General features: G+C 46.0%; 1 protein-coding gene across 2 annotated transcripts in view; it reads right to left on the reverse strand.

Annotated features, from left to right (window-relative positions):
- Nucleotides 1–488: 488 nt before the first annotated feature.
- RANBP10 (RAN binding protein 10) overlaps nt 489–27,930 on the reverse strand; it is a 68,159-nt gene continuing 40,717 nt past the window's right edge. Inside the window, exons 6-14 of one of the 2 annotated variants that reach the window (XM_054078980.1) lie at nt 22,200–22,384; nt 17,530–17,642; nt 14,719–14,827; nt 13,612–13,760; nt 12,111–12,306; nt 10,607–10,731; nt 9,584–9,726; nt 8,994–9,105; nt 489–6,939 (exon numbers count right to left, since the gene is read on the reverse strand). In XM_054078980.1, the coding sequence (XP_053934955.1) occupies nt 6,809–6,939; nt 8,994–9,105; nt 9,584–9,726; nt 10,607–10,731; nt 12,111–12,306; nt 13,612–13,760; nt 14,719–14,827; nt 17,530–17,642; nt 22,200–22,384 (1,263 nt within the window). In that variant the 3' untranslated portion in view covers nt 489–6,808. Of the gene's footprint in view, nt 6,940–8,993; nt 9,106–9,583; nt 9,730–10,606; nt 10,732–12,110; nt 12,307–13,611; nt 13,761–14,718; nt 14,828–17,529; nt 17,643–22,199; nt 22,385–27,930 lie in introns of both variants that reach the window. The other variant, XM_054078979.1, reaches the window with a different exon arrangement.

Consider the following 27,930-nt stretch of genomic DNA (forward strand, 5'->3'; position numbering starts at 1 on the left):
TGGGAGAAGCTGGTTTGTATGACAGCCATCAACTGCTTTCTGCTGCACTGAGAAAATGGTATGGCAGGAATACGTATGTCAGCAGCTGCTGCGTGGCAAACTGCCCCTGAAGCACCACTGTCAAAGCTAGATAGGGCTTACCTGAAAACCTTAGCAATAAACACTTGTTTCCAACTAATAATTGTATGTAGGCAGCAACAGCCGAGCCAAGAGCCTTCCCTGGCTGCCAAGGGACCTGCGTAATGACAGGGACACACTTCTGCAGGTGTCTGCCCACTCCTGGACAGGGAAAACTCCTCCTGCAGCCACCTCATCTACTGATGGTCCCGAGTTGTGGGACACTGCAATGCGAGCCACCCCACCGCAGGCAGGCAGCTCCGCTCCGGCACTGCCAGACCCCATCTGTGTCATAGGGGACACAAACTGCCACCTGTGCTGGCTCCACCGCTTTCCTTCCCCAGCAGACTGACAAAGCACACGGCTCCACAGCAGCTCTTGCACATGGATGTGTATTTTAATAAAAATAATTCTGTCAATATACAGCAGAACGTCGATTTCTTTACCATATTTCCAGTATATTTTCACAGGCTTTTTCTCAGTTAAAATCCCCCCCCTCCCCTTTTTGAAGTTTTCATGCGAAGCGCCAGATAATTTAATTCACAAATACTAAGCTTAGATTGAACCAATGTGCACAATTTGTGTCAGGTCCATTTAGCCGATGCTGTACCAAAGAGGAGAAAAGCCCTCCTCCAAAGGCGATGAGAAGTCTGGAGCGGCAGAGGAAGATCTGCTCTGTTGCAGCCCAACAGTGGCCGTTCCTCCAAGGCTGGGTGGAAACCTGCAAAGACCTCGCACCCCGTGCTCCAGCTGAGCATTTCATACCTGAGTTTTGAGCAACAGCAGAAGAGAGTTAACTGCGTGGTGGGCAGGTCCTGGGGCTTGCACTGCCGAACAGGTTGCGTGCAAGAGCTTCAGGTGCTGGCAGCCTCCTCCTGCCTCCCCTGACTGGAGAGCCGTGAAGAGCGTGCACAGGTAGGATCAAGAGAGAAAAACCCCAATCGAAGGCCTGTGCAGAGTCCTTGGTCTGGGAAAGTCACCACACTTGTATTTTAAAAATCGTCTTTAAAATCCTGATTATCCCCAGCGCTGCTGCTGCTTCTCCTTTTTGAGAAGCTTGTGAGAAGCCCAGCCTGCAAAATCCCTGTGCTCCCTCCCGGAGGAAGGATGCAGCTAAAGCCCTCCTGAGCAAAGGGAACACAGCACGTGCCCGGACCCAAGCAGAGTGACCAGTTTGCCTGGCAAAGGGAAGTTCAACAAGGAGCAGAGGTCTGCATGGCCTCCAGGAACGTTTCTGCAGTAATGCGAGTATAAATCCCACACGAGACTCAGCTTCCTGCGAGCAGGAGACGGTTAGCCTCCCTCTGGGAAATCAAATAGCCAGCAGGACACATGCTCCTCAAGCCTGGATGAACTTTGGCTTGCCAGGCACTGCTACAGCTCAAGGCCGCAGGCTCAGAGCTCTGGTGTGGGATGCAGGGAGAAAGACAGACATGCCACGTTCACTCATCCATCACCTGCCACCTCTCGTTGCAGGGAAGGATAGTGGAAAGCAGCTAATGTTTCCTCTTGAAGAGGCCTCCGGACTCTGAACCACTTCCCCTTCCTCCCCAAATCTGATGTAGTTCCCCCCCATACTCACCCCACCACACTTCCTCCAGCTCTCTGACCTATGCAGCAGATGAGACACGGCTCACAGCCAGCTTTTGGCTCCGAGAGCCGCTGGATTGCAGTTCTTTGCATCACTCATTTTTCTGGGGCAGCAAAAAGGTCCCAGCAGTACACAGCACATGTCCCCTGCCATGTCTGTCCCCAGTCCTTTTCAGAAACATCTAAGGAGACGTGTACAGCTGGGCTCCCAATACCAGCTCTCCACAACAGACCTACTCCCCTCTGGATCCATCACTCAGGCTGCTCTAACACAAGGAGGGTCTGAAGGAAGTTGCTCCCCCTGCAAAGGGATCTCCCAGGTGGACCTTCTCAAGGAAAGTGTTCCTTCTCTTATGCTATAACCAGCTCCATGGGGCCTCACTGCACCCAGGACTGAAGCATGACAGACCTCTCCACCTGCTGCCCAGTTAAAGACTGCACACTACTTCTTCACGGACAGAACTTCCTGACACCATGTTGTGCAACTTGTAGCTTCATGGCATTTACACACTGCTATATAGCCTGGCTACCATGGCTCACCTTCTCAATCAACCCCACGATGGCAGAAGGAACTCAAACTTTCATCTAAGCAACACGTGCTACATGAGTATTAAGAAAGACAGATACCAAAGCACAGCAGCATCACAGCAATCCAACAAGGTTTGCTTTGCTGAAGAAGGAGATGGTTCATCATGCGTGATGCCTAAGGAGGAAAATGATAAATTCAATCCCCAGAGCTAGTCACACCAGCTCTGCTTGTTCCAATTGTTTGAGGGAGCCTCAAGAACAAAGCTATTTCAAGAACAGTAAAGATGCCTTAAAAAGATCATGTGAAAAGTAAGGACGCAGCTTGAGAAGATATCACTGTAAAAAAACAGAAGGAATAAGGAAGCAGATGGGAAAATCCTAAGTGTACACAACCATGAGGAATGATACTCCCAAAGGGGCCTAACTCTCCATGCCAGACGCAGCTGCATCTCCTGGTGTCCAAATCAGGTCAGCAGCCAAGACGGTGAAAACATAAACAGGCTATAGCACCGAAACCCACACATCTTCTATGTGTCCCAGAGCAAGGAGCTACAGTTCTGGTACACGTAAGGGCAGGACTGGAGGTAGAGCAGCCACTGGACAAACTCCCGCCAACAGCTAGATGCCACTCTGCAGATCACAGCTCTTTGGTGGTGACTTTGGATGGATCAGTGGAGAGCTGAGACATGGCAGAGGTGGAAGAGGCTTAGTTATTACAGCTGCAGCATTCCATGTGTCCTGGGAAGGATGTCACAGCTAGAAAGCCTCTCAGGGCTGCGTGGCGAGAAATGTTGCACATAAGTAGTGTCCAGCTGTAGTTTGGAAAACCTTCTAGGATCTGAAGTCAGCCCTGCAGTGAGCAATTTAGGTGTCAACCTCACGTGAAGTCCTATATCCAATGCCATCTTCACTATAACACGGCTGAGATCTTGTCACCCTCATCAAAAAATGCAAAGCCAGTAGTTATTACTAAGGGCTACACAATCATTCACACAGCGTTACTGAAGGACTCCTGGGACAAGAGACACTGTGAGGGACTGCCCAGATGAAGCAAGACTCAGCCTGGGTGTTCTTCGCTCATCTGTTTCTGAGCAAAGCCTGAGGAACTTGGAATAACAAATCCCAATTCACTTTCATAAGTTATTTTTAAACTGCGTGGAGCCTCTGCTCGGGTGCACAACAACATTCAGAGTTAAAGTCCTCTGTTCAGTTTAGTTCTGTTTGTCTTCTGAAATGACCACAACAATTCAAACCCAGCCTCAGCTGACACAAACCATCATGGAACAGCCAGGAACACACAAAGACCAAAAGGCTTTGAAGAATAACCTGGGAAAACCAAGCGAGAAATCACATCCAGGAATCAGTGGTAGGGTGAAGCCTCTGCCTCCACCACATACCGCAAATGCATTTGTCTTTCCCACACTGAGTCATGACCACATTAGTCAGAATCTGAGCCCAACAAGCAGAAACCACTCGTGAAAACCCAAGAACATGTGAAACAAAAAAAAAACCACCAACCCAACAAACAACAGGTGTGGGACAGGCTGTGTCACAGCAGAAAAGGCTTTGCGCTCCTCAAAAATCAGAATCAGGTACAAGAGCCAGACAGAAGCTGGCAGCAGTGATGGGTGTTGGTCACTGCGAGGCCAGTTAGGAAGTGGGTCAAGTGGAAAGGGGAAAAACAATTCAAGATAGCACTGCTGCTTGAGTGCAAGTAGTTGAAAGCATCACCACTGTCCAGTCTACAGGGACCTACTGCCATGAGGTGATGCACATCATCCATGATAGGAAGAGTGACTCAGCCCTGCTACATGCAATTAATCATCATGAAGCGTGTGGCCTCTCAACACTAACTGTGACACAACAGCAAGATCGTTTCTACCACAGGGACGGTCTCCATGAGAAGCCAGAGAGACCATCCTATCACATATTTCTTGGCACCAGAATAACCAACCATCCAGGAGCATCTCTTGGGTTTTTTGGTAATGAAATGAAAAAAAAAAAAAATGAAGATGGTGTTGCTATAAGGATGAAAGAGGTCCAACTGCAGCCACATAGCAGCAAGCTAAATGGTGACCAACTGGGAGGAAGTAATCACATGTGAAAGGCAAAGCCAGGCACTAGAGTATTTCCAACCCAAGTACCAACAATCGGCTCACCCGCATGCCATAATCCTGAGTCTAACAAACAGAGAGCCTGCAGAAGACTCTCTCAGCAGGGCAAGTCCATGTGCTGCCTCAGGTTTAGCCACAGCACTGGGGCACAAAGGGTTGGCTGGGCAGCCCGGCAGGTCCAGCATCAGAGGGTCCAGAAAGGAAGCCTGCCTACTGAGTTAAAATGTCTCTAGAAGTTTAGGAAGATAAGTGCTGCAGGCTGGGGTAATATTCATCACTAGGACAAAGAGCGGAGCTGAAAATCAATATATGAGCTTTCAGGCACATAAGCTGTTCCCCAGAATTGAAACAAAAGAACCAGATTGGCAATTTAAGTTCTTCTGTTGAGTGCAGTCCTCTGCTTCTGCCTGCCCAGAAGAATAGCTTCAACGTGCAGAGCTCCTTCTGCTTTGTTCAGTTGTACAAGTTGATGTATAAACATATCTCCTCCATCTCTAAACCTCATGCTGCTTGTTTTCTTAACCCAACACAGCTCTAGCACTGCTTCCAGACCTTCACCAAAAGGTAGTGATGGGCATTCCCAACCAACTCCAACACCATCTGCACATTCTCTGCCACAGTCGCCTTCTGGAGTGCAGGGACACCTGCCCCCATCTGCCTTGATCTCAGACCTCATGCTCCAGCCACAAATCCAGCCTGCAAATGCAGCAAACCCTTAAAGCTGTGGGCTACTGCACAGAGGTCACACACCACCTTCGCCTCCTCTCTCCAGTGGCACACAAGCTCTATTGATACTTGTATCCCTGGCATAGGCTCATCTCCATTCTAAGGGCAACCTTCAACACAATCTGTTCATCTTTCACTAAGCCTTCAAAAAAAGAAATAAAAATTCAAGAACAGCAGTAAAATACGTGTTGGGTCTGAGCTCCCCTGGGTCCTCCTCACAGCTACAGACCTAGAATTCATTTGTAGGAGAATGACAATTCCTCCCATGCAGTCAGACTGAACCTGGCCTCCCAACTGTACACCACAGGGTGCAAAACACACGGTCCCTGCTATGCAGCCTCACCAGTTAAAAGTGTACACTCAGAAACACTTACAGGCAGATGGTTTGAATGCTGAAAGCTTAGCAGCACTTGAGTCCCTGGCCCTGATACGTACCACAGCAGTGACACGTTAGTTCATCTTAGTTGGAGGTTACTCACCAACAGATTCTCACTGGTCACTTTTGGACCTGAAACTAAAATAATTTTCTTAGTAATCCTTAAAGAAACATTGCTGCTCCCTTCTGACCGGCTCAGACCACACAAAGCTAGTACTGATCCTAACTCACAACCTGATCTTGGCATGTGCAACCTGCAAGGGCGAGCACAGCTCACACTAGTGTTCTCAAGACACTTCCAAAACTTAGAAGTGTTCATTTAGATCAGTGTTAGGTGGAGGTGTCAGTAAATATTATTAAATCTTAGTGACAGAGCCCTCCTATGTGGAGTAAAGGGGGAATTTGTGATTTACCACAAAAACTGACAGCCAAACCAGTCAGCGTCCACAGATGTTTCTGGCAGTCTAACATGACTTGCTTCTACCGATACACCGGTAGAGGACTTCCTATTCATCCTGTCCCTCTAGCTGCTGTGAGAGCTGGATTTACCTATTTCTCAGGGCTGTGAGATGCTTCTACAGTGCAGCCACTAACATAGGCAATGTCAAGTCTTCTGCTCTTCCCATTCACAAAGACAAGCGTTTGAGAGCCTTGTGCTCTTAGAGGCATGCACCACAAGGACCAAGCTCCTCCAATTCCCACCATTATTGGGTGACCAAATCTACCTCACCAGGTCTCCTGCAGGGTTGTATGATGTATATGGCTGGGATTGAGTCTGTGGGCAATAAATACATCAATGACTTTGTGGAGGTGGAAGAGACCTTTTTAATAAACAGGATTCAAATAAAATAAAAAAAAAAACCCCTCTGAACTGCCACTGCGAGAAGAGTTCAGACAACTAGCACAGAAGATGATGCTGTATGTGCACGATGAGGGAGAAGGGAAGAAAAGAACAAGCTGTCACCAACTTGATGAGCTCCCTCAGTAAATCAGCAGAAACCAGCTCAGCAAAACTCTCCAGATAAAATACTGATGGATCCATGAGAAACAACTCAAGTAAAAATAAAGAGAAATCCCTACAACGGAAGGGGCTACATTAGAATAACCAGCGAAATACTGAGTGCCGCTGGAGCCGCAGCAATGGCAGGGAGACAGGTAAGATCTGTCAGTCGTTCCTGGGGTCAGGAATAGCCACTCAGTGAGGGACTCACTCAGTCCTTTCACAGGCAGCATGTGTGCTAGAGAGGGTGTCGGTGGCAGGGAGGTCAGGCTATCAAACGAGGTGGTGGTGTAGAGTGGCAGCAACGGAGGGTGAAGGGCAGCACTCAGTGATGTCAATTCCATCTTGCTCTGGTGGCTAGTGCAAATAGTCGTCTACTCTGGCAAAGGAGCAGGAGCCCAAGCCCACGCGAGCCATGAGCCGCAAACACTCCGAGGCCTGGCCCAGGGCAAGCATCAGCGGGGGCTGCTTTGGCAGGTTCTGAGATTCTGCAGGGGCAAAAAAAGAAATCTGTTTAGAAGAGGCATCCTGCCTGCATGCCAGCTCCCTGCACTTGAGTCCCTTTTGGTCCCACCTGGGCACCAAGCCCAGCATCCCTGGCAGAAGGCACTGACTCTGGAAGGAAGCTGCTCTGGAGTTCCGCTGTCACTGCACCACTGCTCCTCTGCGTACCCCGCCACCCATGACACATCCCACAAGAGGCCGCAGCTCAACAGGGCCTTTTAGAAAGTACTGCTGTGGTGGCCCAAGCACAAAAAACACAGTGGAGCTCCTGCTGCCTCAGTGTCTGCCAGAAAACGCTCACAGCATGACAGATTGAAGTACAGAAGAATAAGGAAAGAGAGGCGAAACTGGCACCAAGTAAGAGGCCACCTGACTCTCTCCCCCACTTGTGCAAACCTACACAGTAGTCCAAGCCCAAGACAAACTCACTCAATCACTGGTCACTGCTTCTTTTTAACTCCAGGCTTGCTATGTATGCAAGAGCCAATCCTGAGCTAAGCTAGACACGGTGTTCTGCAAGCTGTGTGATGAAGCATGTCCAGACATCATCTTTTACATCTCCTTGGTGACACCTCTCAGCAACTTGTTCATGCGTCTCAAGCACTGGACAAACAACGGCTACAACTGAGCCACTCTGATGGACATCTGCTCACGCTGACTGTCAGGGGAAGGGACTCTCCTTCCCAAACTATATAATTTCTATTCCTTTTCTCAGACAGAACAGAATTTCTCACAAGTTTGTCCATCTTCCCTCAGAAGATGCTCTCTATCTCTCCCTCTGGCACACTCAACAAGAGGTGCACAGACCCACTAGGAAATACGCCTGGGCACAGTGAGCTGGACTGTCCACAGGAGTCAAGCGTGGGTTTCCAAGATGGAGAAGCAGTCCAGTGGGCAGTGTTTGGGTGGCTGTGGATGGACTGAGCTAACCCAGACTGGGAAGCATCCTGTGAAGTTACCTGAGTAATGACATAGCAGGTGCAGGGGCTGGTGACAGGGTGAAGGACCCTGCCCAGAATGAACAAATCCCTTTCTTGCAGACTGGTGGCAGGCGTTAACCTCGTTATCACTATACCCATTTCTCTGCCGTGGGCTTTTCTGTAGCTGAAGATGCCAGGAGGGTCAGCACAACATGGCAACCCATTGACTACAAGCGCAAGAATTCCATCAGGGGAACCTACTGCATGTACTACACCAGGAGGTTCAAGATAAAAAAGTAAATGACAACAAGCTCTTGGGCCAAGGAACATTCTCATCTAAGGAAAATGAGAGAACAGGCATAAACGTACCAGACTCTGAGGAAACAAAGGAAGGCAAGAAACTGCTCATACCTGGATCCAATCATGATCCATCCTGCTGACACAAAGGGCAAAGCTCCACAGAAAAAGGAGAGCTGTCTTGCTAGCTGAAGAAAACCAACCTATAACCAGACCTCAGCACAGAACGGGGTCCTCTCAGCACAGTTAACAACAAGAAGGGAAAGAGTAACAGGGCTGGACCATTACTACAGCCCCGATTCCAACACTGGACTGCAGGCAGCCAGGCTCCCTGGGCTCTAGCAGGTATAGTGCATGATGGAAACACACAGAGGCAATGCTTGAAGGGCAGACCCATTTAACACTCCTGGCCAACATAACATCAAAGTTATGCCCCCTCTCTGCTTTAGAACCACAGCGATGGAAATGTCCTTACGAGCTGGTGCAACAGAGCAACGGCATTCCCTACCAGGAAACAGGACGGAAACAGCATGGAAAAGAACCCTACTAATGCCAGCAAGCTATTTGGGGCGAGAAAGAAGAGTGGCAGGAAGTGCATTGAAGAGATCTTTGCTTCCTCAGGATGCAGGGGAAGAAAATCCCAAGGAGCATCCTTGGAAACAGTCTTCTCACATTATTGCCAGTCCTCACCAACAGAAACAGAGGCAAAAGCTAAACATCAGTATTTCTGAACTATGCTTAACGTTCATAGGCTTGCTGCTACAGGACAGCCCTTCACAGCAGGTCCAGTGGGTAGCGCTCACACAGGAACCAGGCCTTACCCAATATAGCACTATTAAGAGCAGCACACACAGGTTCCCTCTGGATTGGGTCCAGCTGTTGACCAACAGGGCAGTTCCAAGGGTCTGAGTAAGCTAACAAGCTAAATGCGTCCTGCATGAGAGAACAGAAAGGCACAGTAAGGTCACGCATGGCTGCAAACACACAGGAAAATCGCCAAGTCCATCAGCTGGGGCACCTCCTGCCATTGCCAAGGTGACAGGTGCCTACCTCCTGAAAAGAAATGGCCTTTTTCTTCTCAGAAGCAAGGGACCACACTGGGCCATAAAGACAGTGGATTAAAGAGGGTGCCCCCTCCACCTGGCAGGGGAGCCAGCACGGGAAGGCAGGTAGAGTGTCACCTGGAGAGAAGAAGAGCGAAGGCAGGCAGGAGCTGTATTTCTTCTCTCCCATGCCAAGAACTTGGTCTAGATGCTCTGTGTTCACCAAGTTTCAACTTTTGATCCCCATGCAGGCCCCCTCTTCCTCACCAGGTGCAGAAGTAGGAGCCACTCAGAGCTCTGCAAGAGAACCCACAAGCCCAGTCCTGGCCCAGAGAACTGCTGTGATGCAGCAAAAAGCCCAGACTTACCTGAAGCATCTTTTTGTGCATTGCATTCTTCCCATATTCTCTGCAAAGTTGCTCACTCAGCATCTGCAGCTCCCGTCCAAACTGGATCATTCGCTCCGTGGCAGCATGGTTACCTCCACAGAGCTGCCTTTGGGGGCAGCTGTCTTCTAGAGGAAAGGCAGTAGAGAAGTAACAACCATCTCTCATTCCCCATCACTGCTCACTCTGTGTTATGCCACTCATAAACTCCTTCCCCTTTAGGAGCAGGGAGCTGCTACCTGCTCTAAGTTTATGCCAGTGGAAGCTTTTCTGATCCCTGCGCCACCACAGTCAGTAGTGTTTTTTTTCACAGCACTTTTAGGTACAGGAAAGACTTGAGCTCAGTTTGTTTAACGCCTGAGGAGTACCTACAAATCAAGTATTCTGATAAAATCATGGGAGCTGCAACTCCAGCTGTGTTACCCCTTCACGTGTGTGCTACAGCGTACCCAACATGGAAACCCCTGGCCTAACAAACCCTGGACTCAGAAAACCTTCAGTAATAGATGCCAATATCACCAACTTCCCAGCATTAGATGGCCACAAAATCCATTATAACTGGAGGAACCCCCGGTTTCAGAGGTAGTGTAGCTAATTCATCCTCTCCGTCCTAGCTAAAGCACCCACAAACACGACAGTGCTATGCTGAGGACACCTTACAGCTGGGCATCATCCAGCCTTTCACAGCTCAGTTCAGTTCCTCAGCTGGAAAAGTGCCAGGACTGCTCTGAGCTAGAATTCATGACAAGCACTGAACAAACCTTTCACTCCTATTTCCTTCTCTGCTCCACAACATCACCAGCACTGCCGTGAGACTATGAAAAGCCAGATCAGGTTTTAGTTCCAGAATAGATTAATTTTTCCCATGAAACAGGCATCTTGAGAACTGCACTTACTGAGATGGGGAAAGAAACCCAAAGTACACTTTTTTTCCCTCCACAACACAACCACTCTTGTACCAGTTCTTTCTACTTCCCTTCAACCCTCCTGCCTTTGAGGCCCTACCCATGCTGGATTCATCTGTCTGCAGGATTTCTTCATGTTTGTAGGTGCCATTCATTATCCTGGTGGATGAATTTTCCAAGACTCCATTGGGGTAGTGCTCTGCCTCCATTTCCATCTCGCTGTCACTGAGGTGAAAGGAAGAAAGCAAGCTCAGATGTCTAAATTAGAAAGGGAATAAAGATCTCGGATGCCAAATGATGCCCAGCAATGGCCAGTAAACCTGAAAGGGACCCAGATGGCCTAATTCAGTCTAGCAAAAACTGTTGAAGGTTTCTGAAGGCAACGTAAGAAACAAGTTCCTGTTCTAAAAGTGCCTGTCAAAATTACAGGCACAGAGTGCTTATCATTTTGCCTCCAGGGAGCCGTCACTCTGGGACAGCAAATAGCAACTATGTGACATACTAACACTAGTAAGAAACAGGAGGGAGATCTTGGCTGTGCTAAGCCATTAACCTCTGCAAAAAGTACAATACAGAACACAAGCGCTCTAGGCTTAAACGTTCAAAACAGCAGTCTGAATGAGACTGCTGATTAACTGCTGATTAACTGAAATGATGAGAAAATCTTGCTGGGACTTGAGCTCTACCTTTGAAAAAAGAATCATAAACCTAGCTTTATCTAATAATTCTGGTAAATTGAGTCTCAAAAAGCGTTTCTCACTTAGTTACATGCTGTGTGGCTCTCAAGAGGTCATGATAGAGACTACGAACTGTCTTGCAAACTGTGCTCAGCACAGTACTGAGTGCCAGCTGCCATTAGCAAGAGATTCTACTAATCATAAGGATATCCTCAGCTTCAGCAGGGCCTTGGACAGCCCTGCAACACCAACCTAGAAAGCCAGTCCAAAGGAAGCTCAGTTCTCACCACAGCTCAATTTACTTCAGTAAATGCAGCAGTAATTGTGCCCCTCTCCTGGACTGCCTACAGCTTCTTTAAGAAAGGTGGCTTTCGAAAAGTCTGACCTGCTGTCACAAGCACAAAACAAATGAGTGCTGTTCAGAGGCTCATCCTGAAGGAACCAGGCTAAAGGTGAGAGGCACCCCAACAAAATTATTCCAGAGGACAATGCACCAACCCAGTAATCCTTTCAGCTGCCTCGCCCACTAAAGGGCGAGCAAGCCCCTTCCCAGCAGTAATCAGTTGCCTGAGGCAGCAGTAACAGCTAAACGGGAGAGCTTCTATGCAAATGATCGTGCTGGGCTCCGACAACATCAGTTTAATGGGGCAGCTGGTTTTTGAAACAAGAGTATGACAACACTCCTTATGAGATGAGCCCCCAAGCCTGGGCCAGAGCAGAACAGTAGCGGGCTTGTGTCTGCTGGGAACAGTAGTGACCTTGTAGATAACAAAGAGTAACTCTGTTGTTACTCTGTTATTACAGTTACTCTGTTACTCTGTTGTTACAAGAAGACAGATGCCCTTGTGGCTCTTCAGAAGGCAGACTGAGCCCCCTCCCATCATCTCACCCTCCTGAGGCATCTACAAAGGAAAAAAAAAAAAATACCTGGTTTCTTGGTTACTCGTACTACTGTGCTGCTGAGATTTGGTAGAATCTGTAGAATTGGACTCAGAATAGTTCACAGATGAGGGGGAGGAGGAAGAGGAAGATGAAGATGATGAACTCAGTGTTGGGTATTTACTGTGACTCTGTTTGCTTTTTGTGGACATGACTCCATTGCTACAGGTTGGACTATCTGCTCCTGAAAGTCAAGAAGAAAGGGAAAAATGAGATCAGACTGACAATATCACTCTATTGTGAAGTCAACAATTCAGCAAGAGAGCAGACCCCAAAGGAAGGAAGTAAAGAAGACCACAGATCTTAAATTATTATGCATATCCTTAAATTCAATGTGGTTTAGCAAACCCACAAATGAATATAGAAGGAATGCCACTGCTCACCAGCAACATCTGTGCATAAAGAAGTTCCAAAACTGGGCTATAAATAAGAGACTGGCAGAAGTAGCTCACAGAAGCACAGAAATTACTGTTGAAACACGAAGCACGGATGGTCTGTAAAGAAGTTTTCAAATTCTTCTCATAAACTCAAACATTTCTCATAAACCCTCTATCCAGGAAAACTATGCAAGCACAGGTAAAATATGGCCCATGAGAATTTTTTGTAAGCAGAATCTTATATTAGGCATATACTAGATTCACACAACACTCAGCAAATAACAACAATCTACTTAAAAATCACAAGCTAACCTTCCTCGTTCAGGAGAAGAGACTTCACCGAAAGGAGAGTCAGGCTTGAAAATTCACTCTTCGCTCCAACCCCCCAAAATATGCCTATCAAGCTGTAAAACTCACTGACACAGGACACAAATCTCTGGTCATTAGTGTAAGTTTTACGTGGATTAAAAAAAGACTGGCTAAATTTACAGGGACTATTGAACACCAAGACAACATATTTTCCTATATTCTTCCCTATGCAAACAAAATTGACCACAAGTAATTATCTAGGGGACCTAGTATGCTTTTTCTCCAGAAATGATGGCGATACATCCAAATTCATCACTTGACCCGACAACTGTATTTATAGTTAGGGAATTGATTTGTATTTTATCACAACACCACAAAGAATCAAACAACAGGCCATTTTGTGCATTTTAATGACAACAGAGGGGACCTTATCAATGCGACAGGTGTCAAGAAGATGGGGCCAGGCTCTTCTCCACAGTGCCCAGTGACAGGACACTGGGCAATATGTACAAACTGGAGCCCAGGAAGTTCCACTTGAAGATGAGGAAGAGCTTCCTTATTGTGAAGGTGATGGAGCACTGGAACAGGCTGCACAGGGAGCCTGTGGAGTCTCCTTCTCTGGAGATCCCACCTGGATGCGCTCCTGCGCAACCTGCTCCAGGTGAGCCTACTTTAGCAGGGGGTGGGACTGGATGAGCTCCAGAGGTCCCTTCCAAGCCCCATCATTCTGTAATTCTGTAATGTACAGCAGCCAACCTTTAACATTTGCTCTTCTCACCAGGAGATACAGAAAACACACTTACCGGTACTATGAACATGTGAGTTGCTTGATCCGTGTCTAGGACTTAAGCTGGGGGACCCGGGGTAACTGTCCTGGGATCTGGGGCTGCGGGCACTGAAACAACGTACTTCACTGTCCGTCCCATTCACCATCTCCACAAACTGCCGACACCTGATTTCAAAGGAGGGAAGGAGAACAGGGTGCGTGACAGCCAGGATGCTCTGCATTGAGGTTTTTTGAGTTAAATTTCTGATCTTTGAAAACGACATTTCAGACTCCTGGTGGCTTTGTATTGCAAGTGCTCTGGTAATGCTATGGGAGGACGGAGTTCAGAAAACTGCAACTTTGATGCTAAAGAATGCTAAGACATTCCCAAAAAACAAGTTTATTTCCATTGTGCTTAGAAGAAACTGTGCTTTACAGCATGCTTTTAAGTCCGCTACCTCTGCAGGAACTCCAAAGCTTGACTGTGGCTTTTTTTTTTTTCAGGGACATGATACTAAGTGTGCCAAACATCATAGTTCCCCCACTACTCCATCAACCTAGAAATGCTGGTGGCTAATGGCAAGCAGACAAGGAAGGGTAAAAATACAGTATCCACAGGACAGGACAGTGAAAACAACTCCCCATTTAGCTTTACTGGGAACTGTCCTTGCACATCTCAGGAGGCTGGGAGAGCCACTCTATGGCTGGGAGAATTAGGATGCGCAGGCACTTTTTTCCTTTAGTTTCTACCCTAGATAGCCTCTTCCACACATCTGCCTTTCTAGGAACCTTCACAGCGTCTGCCATGTGCTCCAGCGTTGCAAGATCTCCACAAGGCAGGTAAGAGCCATCTGTGAAGGAGTTTCTGGCAGTCAGCAATGCTGAAATTTCACCCACTTCTGCCTGACCTCATGAGGCAAAGCCATGCTGGGTCTGAGCAGCAACAAAAGGGCTTCATCTACATTGCTACAAGCACTGTTCAAAGGACTGACCCTATGTCCTCTCCCACCTGCTCCCAAAGTGATCTCAAACAGTTTGAATTCAGACAAAAGTGTGCAGCCAGACCGAATGGCTGGACAGCCTCTTTCTTCCGCCTTCATCTACACATTTCAGCATTAGGGAGTATAAAGCTATTCATACTTACTTTAACATGAAGAGCAGGTTGGGGTTATGTTCTAGGAGGCCAGGATAGAGCTGCTGGGTGGCTTCTATAGCCTCTCCCACTCTGCCTGCTAATACTAGCTTCTGTATTCCTGAAAGCAAAGGAGACCTATTGACACACAGGACCGGCCAACAGGAATGGCCAGAAAAGTTGTCTCATATTTGCTACACAGCTCCCCACTACCACCTTGCACAAGGGCTAGGACGGATCGGGAACCATGTTCTGTTTATTATGCATTAGGGTGAGGAAAAGCCTGTGAAAATGAGTGAGAATCTGTTAGTAGCTGAGAAACACCAAGAGTAGAAGGATCTGAAAGATGAAGTGGGTATGCTGGGGTGGGATGCCCTGGGACTTTAGTCACAGAGCTATGCAGCAATGGACAAGAAAGTAAGACACAATAGCTGGATGGGAGCAAGGAGGCTGCTGGGAAAATGATGATTTCAGAGGGTAAACCCCTAGGTCATGCCCACATTACATGCTCTGGCTGGTCCACACTTGGAAGATTAGTGTATGGCTGACCACCAGAGAAGCAGGTTATTCTTACAGGGTCTGGGGCTTAAACCACAGCACAATCCTGATTTCCCACTATCCTTGTCTCTATGTAGACGTAACTATAACAGCAAAACTGCATTCCTGCACATCACACCTCACTGTATTCCCAGAGAAGTACCCTGAGCTGCAGTGAGGATGTGGCACCTGCCAGCTAGCTGCAGGAACCAGCTATTGAGTAAGCTCAAGACAGCTCAACAAACTGTACATTTCTGAGAGGTACAAAGACACAAGGCAGAAGCCATCTACCACCCTGAGTCTTCATGATCTGGGTATGTTCCTTCAGTGGGTCAGAAGACACAAGTGTAAACTCAATGCAGTCACCAATCCAATCTCACAGCACTCGGGAAGCTGCTGATCTACAGAGGTTCACATTTTATTTCTTACTAAGTGTACTTAAACTAGAAACTAAGTATATTTAAGACTAAAATGCATTGCACTTAGCTCTCTGTTTTTCTAACGCCTTACAAACAACAGAGAGGAGGTTTTGAATAACCTGTGAGGTGTCTTGCAAGCAGAGGCTCTAATAAAAACAGGCTGTGACTTTGGCAAGTCACAAGCAGTTGGAAGCCCAGCCTGGTGATCCTCATCAGCAATCCCCAATCCATAACAACTTGTCTTGGCTCCCACTTCGAGGTGTCTATATGCTTGTCAGCATAGCTGAAAGCTAAACCCAAAGACGTGGCTCTCACATCAACTTGTGTTGTACAGTCTTTCATTTTGCTCTCTTTCTTCTACTTACTTGCACGTCCGTTTTCATGTCTCACTGCTTTTGACAGCTCTCCTCTTTGTCTTGTTTGGCAACTCTCACAGATTTTGCTGCCTTTTATATTTTTCCTCTCTTTTTTTTTTTTTCCCATCTGTGTTTTCCTCACATCTTTTATTTAAGCCCCAACTTCAGAGCTCTGTATTCCTTCGCTCCCCTCTGCCTTGTCACCTGCCCTCAGACAAGCAAGACTGCAGTATCTTGCATGCCTCCCATGAGGCTTTACCAATTAAAACCACACCAACAAGAGCACTGGCTGGGGTCAGCGTTGCATAATGTGTGACCTGGAAAGCACCAAGTCCACAGCACTAACAGGCGGCAACTACAAGTTATTTTGGGTACTAAGCAGAGTCCCCACATGAACCTGAATGCTGGCTAAGCATATGTAATGTATGGAGAGCGAGCCACAAAGGGGCACGATGCTCCTGATACATAACAGTCACATGAGAAAAGGTTGACAAAGGGAAAGAAAATGCACAGAGCAGGACACAGCCTGTATTCAACAGCCAGGAGAATGCAGAAAACACCCCAACATTCTGCGACTCTGCAGTCTAAGCCTGTGAGTAGAAAAACTACAAAAAAATATACAGCAGGGAAATGCTGCAAGCCTTATTCTGCAGCAATCAAAAAGCACTTACAGCCTTATCAACTGTGAGATGAGCCACTTCAGAGGAAAGAGCAGTAACCAAAGCAGACACAGCATATAAATCTTTCACGTAGTGTGAGCTAAACATCTTGGCTGTGAATCTGCAAATCCTTCAATATGCCAAAAACTTACCTAAAGACAAAATGTGCAAAGAGGCTCTAAGACTCGTTAACTTTGACAGCTGCAGTCCAAACAGATTGAAGTGTCTGGATCCCTGTGACCATGCTAATGAAGCTGCCCCTGCTGCAACAGACTGCATCGAAGAACCCAAATCCAAAGAGATTTCTGGTGCACAGTGACCTCAGTTCAGATAAACTCCAAGGCAACCGTTCTGTTCTCCATCAATTTGGTACTATCTCTAAGAAGCACCTTCTGCCCTAGATATTACATCTACCCTGATGTGTGAAACTTCTGGACTCAAAGCTGAGAGTCACCTCATCTCTTCCAGGATTCAGCTATTTGCTCTCAACAAGGCTGAGGAAAATTAACCAAGTTGATCAGAAAACTTAGCATACCCAGCGCTGCCAGGCATGCAGGTCATCTCTCAGAGCAGACAGGCAAAGGGAAGAACAGAGCCATTCTTCAGGCAAAGGCGGCAGAGGGTGAACAGGACACTGTGATGATGGGAAAAGTGCTCCTGCTGCCAGCAGTGGCCTCCAGGCTCTACGGACCCGCAGGCAGCAACACGAACCCAACAATGTGCTGTGGACAGCTTTGTGCTGGCGTGGAGTAACTTCTGTACTTCCACAGCATTTCATTCCTCTACAGAGTCCTGAAGGGAATACGTGACCAGTGTGCCACACTTTTCATAACAACTACCCAGGAGACTTACTTTGTCTGTTCTTTATTGAGGTCTGTTCTTCCTGGATTGTGGTGTCTGTGACTCTGGCAAAGGCAGTTGCTGTTGAACAGTACCCATGATGAACCAAATATGACGAAACCATACTAGAAAACAAGAAAATATAAACAGATGAAGAGGCATTGGTTAAACAGGATAATCACACCGAAGGAAAAAAATCAACCCAACAGAAGTTGCAATTTCAGTGAACAGAAGTTTCAGTGACCAAACTTAGCTTGCTTAGGACATAACCAGGGTCCTATTTATGGGTCTCGACAGTGTAAATTTACAACATAGGCACCTGGCCCTCAGCAAACAGGAGGGAGGCTCTAAATTCACCTTATGGCAGGGGTGGGAGGAATTAAGACTCCCAATGCATTCACAGTATTAATTTATTTATTAAACAACTGCTGTCCAAGGGTCACTTGAAAGAGCTCAGTGCTGTGTTACCTCCAGTGACATCCTTTATAGACATAAAATCTGAACCTCAGAGAGGCTCACAGCTTTCATGTAAATCTCAAAAATAAAAAGGATCCTGGTCCTGAATTTCTTCCATCATTATTTTGCCAGCAATTTTATCCTTGGCAGTTGGATCTCCGTATGAATTCCACACATTCACAGATACTTTTATCTGCTGATTTACAAAGAGTAGGCAGTCAGCACTGATTTTACAAACATTAACACATTTTTAAGCTGTATTTTCAAAAAAATGTTAGGGGGGGAGGTAGTATCACTGCCAGAAAACAAACACAACAGAAACACCTTTCTGAACAGACCATTTCTAAAGAGCTTGTGCCTTCCAGGGTATGGCAGGTAACAGTTAACACTCACTGGATCTCAACAAAACCTAAAAAGCCAGCACAGGATTTCAAAGCTTCCAGTGATGAATCTCAAAATAGGCTTCTCATGATGAAGGTATTTATCTGATCAAGTCACAGCTCAAAACACACATTCAACTTGGCTACTTCCAGTACAAGAAAGAAGTATTTATGAGTCAGCAATAATTTTCAGGCATAACATTACAGCAGGTGTGTAATTTCTAAAATTTGTTTTAAAACCAAGTGCTTCTGACCACTGTTGGGACAAGACACGTCCTTTGCCCTTGCCAGGGTACAGACAGGCGTAACAAAGCGCACCCTCTCACTGTTGAGTACAGCAGCCAGGTCACCCAGCCTCAGCCAGGCAGAGAGACTGAACACTGCGATGCAGGCTGGCAGGAACAGAGGGGAAAAGCCAACTCTTGCTTCAGTGTAATTCAGTAACCAGAGTCAGAGGCTCAGTGCTGCAAAGATTTAAATGCTCTACAAAGCTGCACAAAAACTGAGCTCTTCCCTATGCCACTTCTGCCTTTGGCACCACAGGAAGCGTCCCTGCATGCTGGGTACACAGCAGTACTGCAAGCTGGTCACTATGCCAGGCTAATTTTCAGCAATGACTTCTCAGTTCTGTGTCTCAACTACCTACTGCAGCAGTGCTGCACACTCAAACATTCAGCAGCACATTTGCATCCCGGCGTACCTCTCCTGAAGTTCTTGGGGAATACTACCGCACTCCACTGTGACCTATGCGAGATGTTTGTGTAGACAACAAAACCTTTTCAGAATCCCAAGTTCCCCAAAGGAATAGCTTTTACTGCTTAGGAGCCATGGTTGAAACTTGTTGAGAACAGAAGTGCTCAAATCATAGGAGCAGCTTTCTCTGTGATGCATCTAGAGGTGCTTCTCTCACCTAGAGTGCTCATGGTGGTGGTAGAGAGCCTTGTACTGTCTGTAGCTTTCCTTCTTCAAATCAGAACTCCACTGCATGCTTCTCTGTACAAATTACATAAAGTTCTCCTCCTTCTGCACGGTACCACTTATATTCTCAAATAAGCAATGCCGAGTGCTCCCACTTTATCAGAAAAAGCGACCTATATTGTTCGTCCTCCCATAACCAACGCACCAGCTGACCTCAAGTCTCAGATGACTCCTACTCAGATTCTTCATGGCAAGGGCTAACAAGATTAGAGAACCTATAAGACTGTAGCAGCACACAAAGAAAACAAGTTATCCATGTAAGCTGGTTTCAAGAACTCAAAAACCTCATCAGATCAGCCTCTCTGGTGACAGTATACTCAGGAGAGCAGCACAGACGAAAACTGCCGAGCTGGTTCTTCCTTTGTTCTCCAGGAAAGCAGCCCCTACAGCAAGCCCGTCCAGGGACAACCTCTCCAAGACTGTGCCTCTCAGGATCTGTCAGGGAGGAGAGTCTTCAAAGGGAAGGAAAATCTTAGCTGCACAGGCAGAGATTAAATAAGATATCATGAATCCTAACAAAGGCCACAGGACAAGAAAACATTGGCCCAAGAGCTTGGAGCTCCAACCTGAAACAGCTGGACTAACATGAAGTACAAGCTCAGACTTAAACCTGCCTACGGAGAGGAGGAAGATGGGAAACATGATACTGATCCTTAAAAAGAAGTCCAAAGGAGATACGAGGAACTCCAGAGCAGTCGTCACACCTCCAGCACACACGTCAGAAGAAATAATTCTGTAGAACACAGGGAACAAACACAGGGAGAAACCAATCCTGCAGAAGAACATCAACAGCTTTTGTAAAGGGAAGTCACGGTTCTCTGCTTTGGTGACATTTTTGGAGAGAGTCCAGAAGTAGGCAGAAAAGAGACAATTTTGCAGTCTACTTGATTGTCCAGAGATACTTCACAGTCTTTCAGCAAAGCCTCTCAGAGAAGTTGTGCTATCATGTGATAAAAGGAAAGGTCCAATATGGATAAATATTCAGTTAAATAAAGGGGTGGCAAAAAATTGGTCAGTTTTACCAGAGAAAGGAAAAAACATTCTAGTGCTGCAAGAACCTGTGCTATTAACACTAGATCCAACTGGATTTAGCTCTGTTTAACACAAGCCTCTGGGCTTGGCCATCCAGCTAATTTTTACCCAATGAAGAGTACACCTGTCCAAGTCATGAGCTGCCAGCTTCTCTGGGAGAATGCTGTGGGAAACAAGGTCAAAGATTTTACTACATTCAAGGTAAATAACATCCACAGCCTTTCCCTTGTCCACTAGGTGGGTCACCTGGCCATAGCAGGAGACCAGGTTGGTCCAGCAGGACCTGCCTTTCATGAATGCCAGCTGGCTGGGCCTGTTCCCCCGATTTTCCTGCACTTGCAGGGTGAGCGCACTCAAGATAAAGCACTCCATAATCTTCCCCAGTACTGAGGTCAGGCTGACAGACCTGTGGTACGCCCGATCCTCCTTCTGCCCATTCTTGTAGATGGCCAGCACATTGGCAAGCCTCCAGTCATCTGGGACTTCCCCTGTTAAGCAGGACTGCTGATAAATAATGAAGAGTGGCTTGGCAAGTTCCTCCATCAGCTCCCTCAGTATTCTTGGGTGGATCCCATCCAATCCCACAGGCTTGCAAGTGTCTAGGTGGCGTAATCGGTCATTAACTGCTTCCTCCTGGATTATGGGGGTGGTGGTGGGGGTGGTGTTATCCTGCTCTCCATCGCTGTTTTCCAGCTCAAGGGGCTCAATACCCTGGGGATAACTGGTCAGACTATTAAAGACTGAGGCAAAGAAGGTTTTAAGTACCTCAGCCTTTTCCCCATCCCTGGTGGCAATGTTCCCTCCCACATTCAATGAAGGGCAAAGATTCTCCTTGGCTCTCTTTTTGCTGTTAATGTATTCGTACAAACATTTCTTGTTATGTCCTACACCAGTGGCCTGACTGAGTTCTAGCTGGGCTTTTGCCTTTCTAATTTTCTCACTGTATGAGCTAACAAGATCCCTATATTCTTCCTGAGTTGCCTGTCCCTTCTTCCAAAAGCAGTAAACTTTCCTTTTTTTCCTGAGTCTCAGCAAAAGTTCCCTGTTCAGCCAGGCCGGTCATCTTCCGTGCCCTTCATCTTACAGTACGTGCAGACAGCCTGCTCCTGCACGCTTAAGACTTTCTTCTTGAATAATGTCCAGCTTTCATGGACCCACCTGCTCTTCAGCACTGCCTCCCAAGAGACTCTCTCAACCAGTGTCTTGAACAGGCCAAATTCTACCCTCCCGAAGTTTATGGTAGTTGGTTTTGCTGTCCTCCGTCCTTACTTCAGTATTGCCTCCACAGATTTGTCCAAGTCAGACACCAAGGTTCTCTCTGCGTTTATTCAGGGACAAGGTACACTCCTGACCTCTGACAACTCCTGTCAATTGTTCTCACCAAGTTCCACTCAACCCTTTTTTTTCAATGTGAAATGCATTCAATATTCATGAAGTAATTGTGCTTTCAGTTAGGTTGGGTTTGGAAGCCTTTGGTTTAGGCTATTTCTTGCTCTTTCATTTCTGAATTTAGCTGACTTACATACTGGCTTTTTCTCCTATGTTGGAGTTTTTAAGGTGACCTCTTCGCTGCCCTTCCCCCAGTGCATCACCTCAAAGTGTATGTTCTTCCATTCCTACAAGCTTTCATGCAGTCTTTGGCTGAAAACTTCTCCCATATCTTTTACATTTGAAACAGCAGCAATCTACACAGGAAAGACTATTAAACAACAAAACAGAGGTAAACCAATTTGAGTAAAATGCACTGACTGGCAATTTTGAAGCATAAATTAATATTAAAAAAGTAACCAAAGCCTAACAGAATAAAAGAAGCTGAACACCAGAACAGTGACTTACTTCTGCAGCATGGCTTGCCACTCGCCTAGTCTGTCTCCTATAGGAAACCGCTTAATGGTGCTCTGAATCTTCGCTCGCCACTCCCTCATGTAGTCCTCAATGTCGAACACAAATGGCTGCTGCCCAAAGTTGGCATCGACTATCTCTCCTGGAGTCTGAAGACCCACTGTAGGGTAGAGATTTGACTGGGAAGGAAGAAAAAGAAAACCTGTATTAAACCCAGCTTTCTCTCTCTGGTTCCACTTACATGGTTTGGCAAGACTAAAGAGCCACTCTTTAAATTCAATAATGTAATGGAATAGGAAAGAGCAACAGTCCTTTAAGTACATCTCAAGGAACTTCATGACTTGTTGTGCAAGTTATTGCATAAAAACAGAACACTGGGTTCAATGCCCCCGCAGTCTGTGATGGATGCTGTGACTGCTGCCTATGGCATGTCAACTTTCTGGCTTAATTTTCTGCAATTTCTACCAAGGTTCAAGAGCCAGCAAATAGTAACAGTAAAAAAATGATAGGGACGTATCGTTCAACAGACCTATATGTTTCCCACTGTTTCAACTGAACTCTCTTATTCCTTGGAAGCTGCTGTCTGAATATTTTACACCTTTGATGAAAAGGGAACGGATGGTAATTTTGAGGTTAGGTCTTTGATGAACCCAAGATGGCAAGCTATCGACACAGGAAATTCCACTACTGACAGACAAATCTCATTTTAAGAACAAGCATACGGATCCTAATGGAAGCTCTGACCCACCACCTGAACACAGGGATAAGAAAAAGGTTACCACCATAAAAAATAACTCTAAAATTCAGCCAATAATTCAGCTTCAAAAGATGATAAAATAGGTGGTCAAAGTCCACCTAAGAAGTTCTCTAAATTCAAGCTATTATAAAAATAAGCTCATGGATGTGAATTGAATCCCTCAGCCCACTTAAATGTAGGGAAAAAAGAAGGCATCAAAAAGATACAGGCTGCCTGGTTCTCATCACTCTTGATCGCATTTTTTAAGAGCATCTTCCATTCACTCTTGTGTTAGTTTTCTGCAGCACAACTTGCTTTTCTGTTTGCAACACAAACTTCACAAATCCTCTGCTTTAGAGCACCTGCTGATAGCCTGCAGGGTTTAGGAAGAAATCTCTTCTGTGCCACCCATAAGTTTGTTCTTGGGTTTTTTCATTTTTCTCTAACACACTGGAGAGTGACACAGCCAGAAACCAGACACTGGGCAAGGCACACAGATGCACGTAGTGAAACTTAAGTCTGGAAGGTGCCTGGTTGCCTTGCCTTGCTCATGGCTGAACCCATGTCAGATGCTAGATCAGAGGAGGAGCAGTGGAGGAGCAGACCTCTCTCTCCAGATCAAATCAGTGAGAACTGCTACTTCTGGTGGTTAGATGGTCATCCTAAAGAAAGCTATGATGATTCTGTCTTCCTCTATAGAAGGGGCATGAGCTTTCTTACAGTTATCTGGAAAGTTTATTCAACTAATTCTTCACTATTGCAGAGACCTGAGACATTGGCAAATTAATTATCTCCCCTTGAGGCCTACTGTAGTTGTTGATTTTACTTTTTACTAAAGGTATTAAGATTGTTACAAGGCAGAATTCAGCAGAACCTCAATCACACTGGCCAAACATGGAGCCAGCATGTCGTGGAAAGTGATTACTGCTCTCTGCTCTCACTGGCATGGCTGCAGCTGCCACACTGGACTGCGTTCCCTGTCTCTACATCCGCATCCCCAGGACAAGAAAAACATTCACAAACAGGGTCCAGCAGGGTTCTACTAAGATGGTCAGAGGGCTGAAGTGCATGCCATATAAGAAGAGGCTCGGGGAATTAGCTTAAAGAAGAGAGGGGGAAAAGGGAAAACCTAACTGCTAGTCTCCCACTCCCAAAATGCAGGTGATAAAAAAGGTGGAGACAGGTTCTTCCCAAAGACGTTCAGTGAAAGGACAATGGGCACAAGCTGCAGTCAGGGAAATTCTGATGGGATATAAGGAAGAAATTTTTACTTCGGAGGATGATTAAGGACTGGAACAGGTTCTCCAAGACACTGCAGCACCTCTGTTCTCAGAGATTTTCAAAACTCCACTGGATAACATCCTGACCAACATAGAATCACAGAATAGTTTGGGTTGGAAGGGACCTTAAAGATCACCTACTTCCAACCCCCCTGCCATGGGCAGGGACATCCCACTAGATCAGGCTGCCCAAGGCCCATCCAGCTTGGCCTGTAACACCTCCAGGGACAGGGCAACACCTCCAGGGACAGGGCGACGCTCTATCTTTGAAATTATCAAATCTCAAAACCAAAGCAATGAAGTGAGTCTATAAATATAGGCTGGAAATTGAAAATCACAAATCAGGATGACTGCATCATTGCTGATGCGGCACACCTTCTCCTTTCCTATCCTCACACCGAGGAAGCTGCTGGGTTAGAGAGGCGTGCAAAGAAAATACAGCATGAGACACGAAGAGTTACCAGAGGAAAACATGGTACTTAAAGTCAGTCCCTTCTTTCTTTCTTTCAAAGGTAGCTGATAAGGAAATATCTCTAATGAGGAATGAGATCTTTTCCACAGTCCATACTCTAGAATTTGTTTATGAAGTCAACTTTTTAGTATTATGAACCCAAGGACTTCCAAAGCCAAGAATCAGAAACCCCAAACAGTCAGAAGTAAAAAACCCCAGTTTACAATACATCACTATTTTTCATCCATTTTTGGGTGTGTTCACCTTTGAAGTGAAGCTGCCTACCCACAACTTCTCTCAAATTGTCTCTGAGTTAAAATTACATTTTTCACATGTGGGATATGCCCTCTCTCTTTAGAGGAACTACACGTTTCTCCACCACCCTGTCAGACACTGGGAGACATCATCTCAGAGCCCACTGTCCCAGCAGATGCTTCTCTTGCCAAGTTCTTCAGGCACATCTTCTCCATGATATCTGGACGACCTCTTGCCTCAGACTTGGTGACCAGTTGCTCACAACCCCCTAGGTCATCTTGGCTTGGTTTCTACCCCAACTGTCCCTTAGCATCCCTGCAATCTCACACTAGGCTCTTTCACATTCTGCTTTTCTACATTTTTTTTTGGCTTCAGCAAACCACTAGGCAGGATAAACCTGATATGGGCTTATGTAAATAAAAGAGGTAGGCCTGAGCGTTGACTTAAGCTGGTAAAAAAGGTGAAACTCCCTCTGTAGGATATTCACTTCTATTTGCAAGCAGTTATTTTTGTATTAACTTCAGCCTGTGTTAAGCCAAAATGCAATTTCTTTCCCTCCCTATATTTTTGTAAAAATGTAAACACTCTTTAGAGGGACCTGAAACAAGTTGAAGCAAATACGCGCCGTGTGTGACTTACTACAACAAAATGTGCTTTTCAGCTAAAAATATCCATTTCAACTTCCTAATATGGTGAATATTGCAAAATATTGTCTTCATCATTTGCCTCTGAAAGGGAAATTTTGCAATAAGCACTTTAAGGAAACAATTTCTAGACTGATAATTCTTTGAAAGGTCAAACTTGTGTAATGTCACTGACATGCCAACCCTAAAAGTCATTTAAGCTTGAAAGGTGTAAAAGTAACAGGGCTTACTGGCCAAGCTTCTCACTGATGTGTGCTATCAGCAGCTTCAACATCACAAAGGCTACAATACAAGATAAGGCTTTCACCCTGGGCAGCCCCTCCCCAGGGGATTTCAGTCATTGGGCATGTTCAGAGACAGAGCCAAAAATGTGAGTGAGGCTGCTCAAACCACAGAACCTCAAGGGTCACTCAGGTAAGGCTGCTGTTTCCATTCTTGTTTGCAGTTACATTTTCAGACTGCAGCTTTCGCAGTGGCAGAACAAAGATTACAATTTCTATCATTCATACAATGGATATTTTCTCTTCTTTACTTTATAATGAATGGATATTGTGTTGAAACCTGGATCACAATTCCATAATAAGAAATATCACTTGTAAGTTACATCAACTTTGAATTCCCTACTACCTCAAGACTTCTACAATCTCTGATAATAGTCACTGCATTTAAACCAAAAGTCTACCCTGGGTTTGGCATCCTCTGCTTCAGGAAAGGGCAGTAACCTCAACTGTTTGGAAGAACAAGCAAGAAGCCAAGGACTGCGGGAGCAAAAAAAGGCCAGCAATGGACATTGGATACATAGGAGTCTGTGAGGGAAGAAGGCCATAAATCAAGGGAAGAATACTGGAAAAGGAGGATGGGAATGATGGAGGTCAGGTGCAGGCATCCTTAGGATGAAGTTGCCAATACTGCAGCTGAGCCATTTAGCACATAGAGAGGAATGTCCAAAATCCACACAGAGGCAGAAGTCTCAACAGCCAGAGGCTGAAATGACCCAGACAGGCCTCTCTTGCCCTCTTTTTAATGAGGAATTATCTCATGGAGGACAATTCTAGTAGGACGCCTATAGGGCATCCACTGCTCTCCTTCCTGGCCCAGGAAACACTGTAATGGATTAGTTGTTGTTGTAAAAGCCTGAAGGACATTTTCAAGGAAAAAAGCTCAGCAAACTGGCTGGAAAAAGGTACAGAGATACCATTTAATCACTGGAGACTCAGCAGCAAGATATTTGAATAGCTGATCCCAAAACCCACCTGACCAGGTCTTCTTCCAGTTTAACACTAAAGCAACACCTCCCCTGCACAGTACACACAGACAAACAAGTGTGAGACCCTGTAAGGAAGATCTGGTGAGATCAAAAAACAGCCTAATGGGGGATGCCCTGAGCTCAGGAGTAGTTTTAGTTCAATCTCAAGTCCTGACTGCTGCAAGAGCCCATTTGTCTGGCCTGCCTTCCTACCTGCTTATGCCCTATTTGTGACAGAGACTCAACACTCCGGTGAACAGCCTACAAGTGCACATTAAATGTACACATCAGCTCACAGAGCACTCCTGGATCAAAAGGATTCACGTCAAGCTATGCAGGACAGGTAATTTCAGTCTGCCAATTTGTGTTGCGAAGCCCTGCAGCAACACTTTGGCTGTAAATCATAAAACAATGGTACATGTGCTGGATTGTTACTTTCGATTGATAAGAGGCTAAATAGTAATTATCTACCTATCTATCCCTACATGAAGACTGCTCTCATCTCAGAAAGAGGAGCAGTCTAGCCAAATGAGAAGACAAAGCGGTGAAAAAATTATAAGGACTATGGTAAAACTGACTTCTAATGTAATCTATACCCAGAGGGAAAACAAAGAGGTCTATCACAGAACCATCTCCTTGCTATGGATGCAAGGTTGTCACAAGGTTAATAGTCATGGACAGGGAAAATATTCTTTTACTTTAAAAAACTGTACTTGGACTAAGTGAATAAACTGCTGTGAAACAACCCCCATAAAGAGGGTTTCTGGATTAGAATACACTGCAACATTACCAAGTTCAAAGAGCCTAGGAAATAAACAAAAAAAAAAAAAAGCTGTATTGACAGCTGATATGAAAAGGTAAATTAAACAACTGGAATGCCCTCCGGTGCAGACCCTGGCTGGGATATGGGAGAGAACTGTAAAGCAATAAGTTCTATTGGGAAAGTGAACAGGGGAGTCATTATTTCTCACAACACAAAAATTAGAGGAACAAAATAAATGTTTTGGTAGGAGGTGCAAAACAAAGAAAAGCCAGCTTCCTTAAACACAATGTGGAAATTCCAGAGAGGAAATTCATTTGGGGTTACTAAGTACAAAGACAGAAGTACAACCT

Source organism: Cuculus canorus, chromosome 13 (assembly GCF_017976375.1).
Source record: "Cuculus canorus isolate bCucCan1 chromosome 13, bCucCan1.pri, whole genome shotgun sequence".
NCBI lineage: Eukaryota > Metazoa > Chordata > Aves > Cuculiformes > Cuculidae > Cuculus > Cuculus canorus.